Source organism: Sciurus vulgaris (genome assembly GCF_902686455.1).
Source record: "Sciurus vulgaris genome assembly, chromosome: 7".
Taxonomy (NCBI): domain Eukaryota; kingdom Metazoa; phylum Chordata; class Mammalia; order Rodentia; family Sciuridae; genus Sciurus; species Sciurus vulgaris.
The window spans coordinates 125,101,386-125,112,657 of record NC_136467.1 but is presented as its reverse complement, the minus strand read 5'-3'; the positions used below and the strand labels follow the sequence as shown (position 1 = coordinate 125,112,657).

Genomic DNA, 11,272 nt, shown 5'->3' with positions numbered 1-11,272 from the left:
TGTAAGGATGAATGGTACACACCAAGATACACAACTGATAGTATTTAGAATACCATCCCAGAAGGTATTACATCTTGCTTGAAGTTTGGAAATACCTGTATAGTTTCACACATTATTTGACATAGGCAGGTAGGATATGGGGTATCTGAAGCCAACTCCAGGCCTTCTGGGAATTGTAGTTCTCTTTGGTTAAGAGCGTTCCAGAGCTTTCTGGGAATTGTAGTTTTTCCCACACCTTAAAGCAAGTTTAGTGGGTTTTTAGCTTTTCCCAAGACATGAACCATTTACCCCAGACAAAAATGCCAGAACTCACATGTGTGTTTGCAATTTCAGTGGGCACATTAGCCACCTGTAGCCCATTCTCGGTACTGATACCAAATCCTGCAAGTAGAGGAACAGCTCATGTGTGTCACTACAGATGACAATCACTTGTACTGTGAGGTATCTGGCTATATGTTGAGGTTGCAGAACTGGAGGAGAGTATGTTCCTGGCCAGAGGTGCTCATCTGTCACATTCCCTATATCCTGTTTAAGACTGTGATCCTTTGGGCTTGGGACCTGTGTGAATTGTGACCTTTGTTTACTGAGCACACAGCATCAGAGGGAGAGGCTGTCTAGGGTGGGCAGTTATATACACGCAGTTGCCAGAGTATAAAGAAAAAAAATTTATTTCGTGGAAAACAAAGCAGAAAAACTAAAACCCCAAACTCCAGAAAAAATCCTAAAAAATATGTTTTTTCTTAAAAAATACTGTATAAGTCTCTACTCCTCTCCCTCCCCCTAACAACCCTCCTTGTGTCCATTTTCCTATGTGCCCTGCCCCCCACCCCCTCCACTATTCATTGTTCTTGCTATTGTACCCCACTTCCCAATATCTACCCAGGATGCTCACCACTATGTTCTCTTACCTGGCACCTTACTTCGTTCTTCATTTTGGTGAGCCTTGTACCCACAGTCCCATTTCCCCAGCATGCAAGAACTGTCTCCCCTGTTCCTTTTCTGGATTCAGTAACTGTTTTCCCCTACCACTCCCTCTCCCAAGGATCTATTCTAAACAGGAACAAGTAAACTGCCTCCTGCCAAATACCCTCCCAATTCCCACCCACCCAACCCTACCTCAACAAATGTTGGAACCTTCCCCTGGACAGCCTTAGCCAGGAAAAAAAAATTCCCAGTCTTTGCTTTTCCTTATTGTATAGGACCCTTTCCCCTCCCTCCACATATCCATGCACCTCTTAAAAGAAATCTTTCTTTGGGACCCTATATTCCCTTGGTCTTGTCAAAGAACCCTGTCCCCAGCTCCATCCCTTTCTTCTGCTGAGAGGCAAGGTCTTCTTCCAAGGAATCTCCTCCCTCCCTCCCTCAGGATGTCTGCCTCCGATTCCCCATCCCCCAATCCTCCTGGGTGAAGACCCCTCTTCCCACCCGGCCCAGGGACCCCAGCCTCCTGGCCTCCACGCCAGCTTGCTAGCTAGCGGATGAGGACGTTGATCTCAGCCACGCTGGCCTCCAGCACGTTCTCAGCTGTGGTCTTGCCGTGCTGCTCCTTGAGGTGCCGCCTAATGGCAGGCTTGTGGGCAAAGCGCACATCGCAGTAGGAGCAGCGGTAGGGCCGGGCTCCCGAGTGCAGGTTGAGGTGGTCGTGCAGTGTAGACTTCTGTGTGAAGCACTTGCCGCAGATGCCACACGAGTGCGACTTGACGCCACGGTGCACGTTCATATGGCGGTTGAGGTTGCTGCTGTGGTTGAACTGCTTGCCGCAGCGCGGGCACATGAAGATGAAGTGCTGTGCACGCATGTGGAAGACCAGCTTCTCCACGCCCTGGAACACTTCCGGGCACTTGGTGCACTTGATGTTCTTTAAGGGGTTTCCACTTGAGAAGCCCCCGGGCAGGGGTCCCCGGCCGCCCCCTGCCCCAAGGCTGCCCCCCGCCCCCCGGGCAGCCATGGCCACCGCTGCGGCTTCCACTAGGCCTGAGGTGGCCCCCACACTAGCCCGGCCTCCTGGGATCAACAGCAGGCCCTCCCCTTCTGCGTCCTCCGACAGGCTGTAGCAGGCCTTCACCACTCCCTGTGGTGGGGCTACAGTGCTGGGGGCCACGCTACTCTGGGCCAGCTCCCCAAGGTGGCCGCTCACGGAGCCCCCAATACCCAGACCCCCTCCCAGGCCTCCAGGGGGCTTGAGCCGGTGCGCCACCTCGAGGGCAGACTCCACCTTGACAATGCAGATGTCAGACACGTCCTCGTCCTCGTCCTCATCCTCCTCTTCGGCCTTCAGCTCCAGGTCCTCATCAAGTGGGAACTCCAGCTTCACTGGGCGCAGGAGCGGAGGGGGCAGAGGAGGTGGGGGTGGGGGCTTGGGAGCTGGCTTTGGGGTCCTGGCCGGAGGGAGGAGGGATTTGGTGGCACTGACACTGCTCACGAGACTAGCCTCACTGACCCCGTCTTCTTTGAGGCCTATTTTGGGCTCAATGAACTGGCTGAGGGCGTTCCGGCATTTCTCCACCACGTGCTCCATTTGTAGGTAGGAGGCAGCCGTTAGGTAGTTGACGATGTCCCTGACTGCGAACTCCAGGGCACCGGTGTAGCAGGAGAGAAGCAGGTCGGCAACGATGCGTGCACTGTGCATCAACGAGACCTGCAGCTCAGAGCTGGGGTTCAGTAAGAACTGGTCCCGCAAGAATGGCGAGCAGGCGGCCAGGATGACCTTGTGGCCACGGAACTTGAGGCTGTCGGCCACAATGGTCACGTCGCAGAACCGCTCCTCTGCGCGTAGCTGGTTCATGTTCCGCAGCGTAGCGGCCTCGTGGCCCGGCAGCTGGAAGCGCAGGACTTCCACCCCAGAGGCCATTGTGGCGGGAGTGGGCAACCCTGGTTGGAAAGGAAACCGGTCAGAGACAAAGGTCTCTGGCTCTCCGAAGCCAAGGCCCCAGGCCCCTCGCTCCCATTCTTGCTCGGCACCCCCAGCATCCAATCTCCCAGTCTTCACGCCTCTCCCTCAGTTTCCCCGAACCCCCGGGAGGCGCTGGCCCTGGGAGAGGAGGGAGGCGTGGTTCCTGGGGGCGGGGCAGCGGTCCACACCCCCCAGACCGGCGGCTCGCGACCATGGGGCTAGCCCGCGCGCCCACAGGGAAAGGACGAAGAAAGGGGGGCAGGGTCCTGGGACTTCGGACTCTAGAGTGGCCAGGGTTGCACGCTCTTCTCACCCGCCCCCTTTACCCGCTGCCTTCTTCCTTCGATCCCCCTTTACACGTCCTTCCCCGCCGCCTGCACGCATCGTGCACGCCCCCCTCCCACGTTCAGAGCTCCGTGGCACGCCCCCCCAGCCCACGACCCTGAGTGCACGCGTCTCTCACCTGGCTGAGTTCCGCGCGCTGTTTTTTTTTCCCCCTATTTCCCCCACCCCCCCCGGGGCCGGCAGCGCCCCCCACACACACACGGGCAGGGCTTGGGCAGCGCGCAGGCGCGGGGGGTGAACGGGGCGCGCGCGCGGGGCCGGCTCCGCGTGGGCGTACGGGGGGAGGGGCGGGGGCAGCTCGTGCAGTGTGTTCCAGGCCCCGCGCTCGGCGGCGTCGGCGAGGACTCAGGGAGGAGGAAGAGGGGAGGGAATTAAAGGAGCAGGATCCCCCCCCTTCCCGACCCCCCTTTCTCCACTGGCACCCCCACACGGTTAAAGGGCTGGACAGCCGTGCCTCCCCTTTGGCCAGGATTATTTGTCCGCCAGAGCGGAAATACGTTCCACACCCCCCTCTTTTCTTGCTCCCCCTCCTCTGTGCCTCTAGGGCCCGCGGCCCGTCTGCGCGTGCGTGCCAAGTGCCGCGCAGAAGCCCGCTCGTTCGGGCCCGCCCCCCGCTCCCGGCGGCCCGCGCTCGCTCCGCGCCCCCGCGCGCCCCGCCCGTTCCGCGTCCCCCAGCGCGCGCGCTTGTCCCGGTTCTCCATGGGCAGCGCTGCCACCTGCTCTCAGGGGTGGTACGCTCCCGCCCAGCTGTGCAGAGTGAGGCCCTGGGTACAGCGGCAGCCCCTCCCAGGGTTTCAGGCCAGCCCACGGCTATGAGTGCTTTTGGTCGCTGTTGCCCACACGTGCATCATGAGTATGTGTACATTTCTTCCAACCATACTTCCAGACTTTTCCAAGTCTTCTGAAGCTAGTAATCATCCCAGCCCTCCTAGCCTAAAAGATGATTTCATTCCCCACAAAGCCAGATGATCCAGTACTCAGCTTTTCCCCATTTCAGGTCACAGTCACTTAAAATCACAACGGTCCTCCCCTCTATTTTCATAACTGATTCCAACTTCTTGCAAAGTAAACATCTCCGTACTGTCGACTACCTTGCCCAGTTCAGCTCTCTAATTAACCATAGGACTAATTCTTCTAATTATGATATTATTTATATTAGTATGATTCTACACCATTTCCTCCGATCCTTAGCCTTTCCTCCAGATGCTCCACTGCCCTAAACAAAACCTCCCCTCAGTTCTGCAGCTGGCTTTCTCTTTCTTTGGCACAGCTTCGCCATCAGTACTTATTAGTGCTTTGAAATCTGGTCCTCAGCCACCCCTCTTCCTTATTCCCACAATACCTACACTCACTTTCCCACCCAAGTTCCTGTGAAGATTCACTATTTCCTGCCAATTGCATTTGCTTATCACATCATCCAGGAAAGTAGCACGTTTTCCTTACACCTTAATTCGAATGGAACTGCCCCTTACATAAAGTATTCAATATCTGGTTTCCCCATGAGATGGTAAAGTTCTTGATTATGGAAATTATGTTGTGAGTTATGTTTTGCAAATAAAAGTCATGGAATAAATGACTGGCTGTTGAAGTCATTCCTCTTCAGCTCAGCCAGCATCCATCCAAATAAAATCTATTCTTGATTTAAACTGCATACTCAAATTTAAGGGATGCTGTTTGGTGGGAAGGTGCAGGCAGTGTTCAGAGAGTGCCTTGGCTTTTGCCTTTTTTAAAAAAATTAATTTTTTGTTTTAATTAGTTGTACATAATAGTAGAATGCATTTGTACATATTGATAGATCATACTTAAATGGAGTATAATTTCTCATTTTTCTGGTTGTAAGCATGTGTTCTTTCTTCAATCCACTAACCTGACTACAAATGAGATTTCTACAAAGGGGTTATTTTAGGCAGGGGCATAAAAGGCAAGGAATTTAAAAAGGCAAAAATACCCCCTTTGTAGAAATCTCATTTGTAGTCAGATTAGTGGATTGAAGGAAGAACATATGCTTTTGTGGCAGATACACCTAGGCTCAAAGCCCTATTCCACTGTATACTATACAAGGGCCTCGGGGCAAGTTACTTTATTCTCTGAGTCACAGAATCTTTATCTTTGAACTGAAGGTCCTAATTGCTAATAGGGCTAATGTAAGGTTTAAGTGAGCCTGGCATACGTAGGTGCTGAATCAACAATAGCTCTTTTCCCCTTTGACTACCTGGGAAACAGACTAGCATTTTCTTTTTTGTGGTACTGGGGATTAAACCCAGGGTCTCTGGCACTTTAGCCAAGTGCTCTACCATTATATCCCCAGATACCTCCCTTGGCCCTGTTTTGTTTTTGTTTTTGTTTTTGTTTTTTAAAACAAGGGTCTGTCACTGGATTGGGTCCAAGGAAGTACCCCAGAAGGGAAAAAGGGGACTTGAGTCAGCCCTGGCAGGTTCTTGACTTATGCCACAGAAAGGAATTTCAGGGCAAGTTAAAAGAGGCATAAGCAAAGACTTATTCAGGAAAGCAAGGACATTTATTTAGGACAATAAACAATACAGCAGGATACACATTCAAAAGAGAGGGAGTAAAGAACAAAAGGGAGAGAGTGTGGGGGCTTGAGATTGAGATGTATTTTGGGAGTTTTAGGCTTTTTCTGCTGCTTCTTTTCCTTCTTTTCTACGTCCCCATCTCCTACCCACCGTACTAGGGAATTGAACCCAGGGGTGCTTTACCACTGAGCTACATCCCAGATCTTTTTATTTTTTATTTTGAGATAGTATCTCACTAAGTTGCCCAGTCTGGCTTTGAACTTGTGATCCTCCTACTTCAGCCTCTTGAGTCACTGGGAACACAGATATATGCTACTGTGCCCTGGTAGGGGCTGCTTCTTTTAAATTTTGTGAACGGTGAACAAGAGAATGGGAAGCATGCGGTGGAAGTGGCAGCCTCATGAACTTGGTTCTTTTTTTTTTTTTTTTTTTGGTACTGGAAGCTTTACCACTGAGCTACATCTCCAGTCTTTTCAATTTTTATTTTGAGACAGGGTCTTGTTAAATTGCCGAGTCTGGCTTTGAACTTGTGATCCTTCTGATTTAGTCTCCCAGGTTGCCATGGCATCTTGCTTGATTGTTTTTGATCATGGAGCACAGTGGGTCATGGTGGCTTGGGTCTTCTTAGAATCTTCAGGCGACGTTATCTCGTTAATAGATCTTAGACTGTACCATGGGTTTTTAACATCATCTCTCTCTCTAGGCTTTTTTTTTTTTTTTTTTTCTGTCATCAACAGATCTTTTATTTTATTTATTTATATGTGGTGCTGAGTATGGAATCCAGGGCCTCACACATGCCAGACAAGCACTCATCCACTGAGCCACAACTCCAGCCCCTCTAGGCTTCTTTTAATCAGTTTAGAAATACATTCTGTAAACTGACAAGAAATGTGTACACTAATTAACTGGATTTGTAATACTCTAAGATTTATCGGATCTTTTAAGAATTCAGGCCTTGAGGAAAACAGGCCTGGGGAGTGAAGGTGAGGGGTTTGTGGAATTTTTAGTTTAAATTACAGTTTCTCTTTCCTTCCCTGTTTGTCTCCTTTCAAAATACCTATCCTTATATCTTCTATCCTATTTCATCACTAAGTTGCCCAGTCTGGCTTTGAACTTTTGATCCTCCTGCCTCAGCTTTCCAGGTACCTTGGACACCCCACCAAGAAAACAGAATTTTAAAGTTCTCTTGAAATGTCAGTCTGAGCCAAATGATTACTGGTGCACACCTGTAATCCCATCTACTCAGGAGGCTGAGGCAGGAGTTCCTGCAAGTTCCAGGTCAGCCTGGGCAACTTAAAAAAAAGGCTGGGGATGTAGGTCAGTAGTAGTGCACTTACCTACCATGTGGAGTCCCTATGTTTAATCCCCAGTACTGCAGAATAATAATCATTATATATTCCAATGTGAGTAGAAATACAAAAAGGTGTGGGGCATGGGGTTGTACACCTGTAATCCCAGCGGTTGAAGCTGAGGCAGGAGGATCAGTTGTTCAAAGCCAACCTCAGCAACTTAATGAGGCCCTAAGCAATTCAGTGAGATCCTGTCTCTAAATAAAATATAAAAAGAGGTCTGGGGATGTGGCTCAGTAGTTAGGCACCCCTGCATTCAATCCCTGGTACAAAAACAATAACAACAAGAACAACAAAAACCCCACAAAAACCAAAAAGGTGTCAGATTAAGAACAAGAGTTTGCAAAGTTTTATATCCTTCTTCTTGGTACTTCTTTCTGGGAATGTGGATGAACAGGGGCCTAATCTCAGTGTATAGTTTAGTACTGGTGGTACTTGGTAATAGGTGGAGTTGAGAACCAGTGAACCTTTCAAGTGTTTGGTCCTTCTGGTTACAGCTTTACATAATATCAAGAGAGAGTGCACAGACCTGTCCTTCCCTGTACAGTCTGATGGGGAAATGATTTAAGGCTTGAGTAGCTGGGATTATATACTCCATCTGGGGGCCCAGTATCATCTAGATCCTTATCTCCTGTTCCTCAACTTCTGCCAGTATAAGACAAAGGGCTCTCCTGGCCTTAGATTGCAGTACCAAATGTCTTGGTCTAGTATAGGAACAGGTAAATTCAGAATTCTTAGTGGGCTTTGGAAATAAAAGAGATGCAAGGAACAGCTAAGAGACAAAAGGTCTAGTTTTAATGCAAGATATTTCTTTTACCTTTTTTATTGCAAGATATTTCTTTTACTTTTTTTTTTTTTTTGCAGTACTGGGGATTGAACCCAGGATATCACTCATGCTAGGAAAGCAGTCTACCACTGAGCTACATCCCCAACCCTTTAATTTAATTTTTATATTTTTGGTAGTGGGGATTGAACCCAGGAGAGCTTCACTACTGAGTTACACCTCCAGTTCTTTTTATTTTTATTTTGAGACGAGGTCTTTCTCGAACTTGCAATCCTACCTCAGCCTCCTTCCAACAAATTTTATCTTGACTCCAATGAAGCTACTTTCTTCCTGGGATATCACTTATCAGCATCTGACACTTTCTGATTTTTTTTCCTGGGGTGGGTAAGTGTGTATGTGTATGGTTCTCTACCACTGAGCTACATCCTCAAGCCTCCCCCCTACCTTTTTTTTTTATTGATGCTGGGGATTGAACCCAGGGGCACTTAGGGGCACTTAACCACTGAACGATATCTCTAGTCCCTTTTTTTGGGGGGGGGGGCGGTACTGGGGATTGAACTCAGGGCCTTGTGCTTGTGAGGCAAGCACTCTACCAGCTGAGCTATCTCCCCAGCTCATCTCTAGTCCTTTTTATTTTTTATTTTTGAGACAGGGTCTCACTAAGTTGCTGAGGCTGGTCTCAAACTTGAGATCCTCTTGCCTCAGCCTCCTGAGTTGCTGGGAATTACAGACATATGCAACCATGCCAGGCTTTCCCCCCACCCCTCTTTATTTTATTTATTTATTTTATTGGCGGTACTGGGGATCGAACCCAGGGCCTTGTGCTTGCAAGGCAAGCACTCTACCAACTGAGCTATCTCCCCAGCCCCATCCCTCTTTAATCTGAGATAGGGTCTCTCTAAATTATTCAGGTTGGCCTGGAACTTGCATCCTTCTGCCTCAGTCTCTCAAGTATCTGGAATTAGAGGCATACATCACATTTATTCTCTTTGAAATTGGGCATGGTGGCTGGTGCCTGTAATTCCAGCAGCTCGGGAATGAGACAGGAGGACTGCAAGTTCGAAGCCAACCTCGTCAATTCAGTAAGGCCCTAAGCAACTTAATGAAACCTTGACTGGGAAAAGAAAAGGACTGGGGATGTGGCTCAGTGATTAAGAGCCCCTGCATTTAATCCCCAGTACGCCTCCCCCCCCAAAAAGATGCCCGTGGGCCGTTCTCTAAGTGACCCACAGATTGCACTCTCGAAGTGACACATGTGCCTGCTCACGACTCAGGGAGGCCTGGAATCCTCAGCTGTCCCTTTTCTGTCAACCCCTCTCTACTTATTCCTTCCCCATCCAGCAAGAATGCTACTGAAAATATATCCCTCAGCTGCTCTCAAGCTGCATGAGCTCCTTTTCAAAGGTCTTTTCTTACCTTGTCTGCTCTTCTGAGTACCCTACCACACTCTGATCCCATCTCTTAGTAGAAGGCTATGCTTTCTGATTGAGACTGGAGTGACCTCCTTCCGCCTCCCTAAAAGAGTGCTAAAGTGTTAGCACACTTTTTTTTTTTTTAAGGTGGCTATCATTTTAATTAAATTGCCCAGTTAAACCCAATTATCTTTGTGGCTGAGAAGTGACATCCTCCTTACAGTAATATGTAGGTAACGAACATATTTCTTTTTAGTGGTGCTGGGGATTGAACCCAGGACCTTGTGTATACTAAGCACATGCTCTGCCACTGAGCTGCATCCCCAGTCTCACCTCGTTTTGATATCTTAGTTTCAGAGCTTGCTGAAAACCAATCCTTCCTACATTTCACTCCTAACCTTGCTCCAAATCACCTTTACTGGTTCTGACCTATGGTCTATAAACCCAGAGAAGTATTTGCTATGTTTTGGGAAAAAAAAATCCATCTTCATCTTTAGCCCCTCTCTGCTGCGTCACATCTTACCTCCCCTTTGCCAGCACAGCACTCTCCCTGCACACTCATCCTTTCTCCTAAAAATAGTGTGAATATATTGTACACATAGAAGAATGCATAAAATGAGCATGTATAGGGAAAGGTGAGTGAAGAAAATACCTGGGTACCTGACCCCAGCTTAAGAACTAAATTCCCAGGACCTTAGAGCTCCTTTCCGTGTTCCACGTTTCCTACCTCTCCCTCCCCACAGATGTCCTTGCTTCTGAATTTCTTACATGTACTTTCTTTGCTCACAGCCATAGTTTCACTATATGCGTGTTGCAGGTATTGCCAAACAGTATACTGTGCAGCGCTGCCCATACGGTGTGCAGGCACGAATATCCCTGTAGAGCCAGCGGAATGTCCCAGGGCTACATGGACTTGGATAGATTTAAGGGGATCGTTCTCAGATCTAACACTTCTGAAGGATGTTGGATGTTGATGGCCTGAGAGATCCCTGTGAAGCTGGCACAGGTATCCCTTCCTCTTCCCCAACTCAGGCTTCCCCATCATGAAAAGAAGACCCAAGACAGAATTTAGGAGGGTGGCAACATCCAGGGCACCAAAGGGACAGTTTGAAAAATCTGTGTTAGTGCTGAGCGAGTGAATGTCTTTGTTACCAGGGAGTATGTGCTTTCATTCTGTTTACTTTCTACAAAATTGAAGGAAGATTTGTTCATTTTTGCCGAGTGGGTACTGGAGATTGAATTCAGAGGCACTTGTCCACTGAGTCACATCCTCAGCCCTGTTTTGTATGTTATTTAGAGACAGGGTCTTGCTGAGTTGCTTAGTGTCTCGCTTTTGCTGAGGCTGGCTTTGAACTCTCCATCCTCCTGCCTCAACCTCCCCAGCTGCTGGGATTAAAGGCATGCGCCACCTCACCCAGCCTCATTAATTTTTTTTTAAATCATTTTGGTAAGAAAAAAAATCATAGAATGTAAAATTAACCATTTTAAATAAATAATTCAGTGATATTTAGTATGGTCCCAGTGTTGTAGGACCACCAACTCTAGTTCTTAACCATTTTCATCACTCCAAAAGGATACTCTGTACCCACTAAGCTGCAGCTCCCTATTCCTCTTCTTTCTCCAGGCTCTGGCAACCACCAATGTATGTTCTGTCTTATGCATTTACCTGTTCTGGATATTTAATATAAATGAAATAATTCATTATGGAGCTTTTTGTGTCTAACTTCTTTTACTTGGCATGTTTTGGAGATTCATACACAATGTTGCATTTATCAGGACTTAATGGTTAGATGTATCAGGACTTAATGTTGGATAATATTCCATTGTATTGTATATACCATAATTTGTTCATCTGTTTATCTGTTGATGGACATTTAAGATGTTCTTAGATAGTGTTTCTAGATAGGTATATTCATATATGTATATAGCATATATGTGTATACATGTATTTGTTA

General features: G+C 48.1%; 1 protein-coding gene across 1 annotated transcript; it reads right to left on the bottom strand.

The window, feature by feature from the left end:
* Positions 1-645: 645 nt before the first annotated feature.
* Positions 646-3,739, bottom strand: ZBTB12 (zinc finger and BTB domain containing 12). The gene is made up of 2 exons (XM_079148549.1): positions 3,357-3,739; positions 646-2,871 (listed from the first exon to the last, which is right to left on the bottom strand). Exon 2 carries the CDS (start codon positions 2,849-2,851, stop codon positions 1,472-1,474), a length of 1,380 nt encoding a protein of 459 aa, XP_079004675.1. The 5' UTR covers positions 2,852-2,871; positions 3,357-3,739; the 3' UTR covers positions 646-1,471.
* Between the last annotated feature and the right edge of the window lie 7,533 nt (positions 3,740-11,272).

Excerpts from the sequence above, each read along its gene's own strand:
- ZBTB12 (XM_079148549.1), bottom strand. The coding sequence starts at position 2,851 with ATGGCCTCTGGGGTGGAAGTCCTGCGCTTCCAGCTGCCGGGCCACGAG.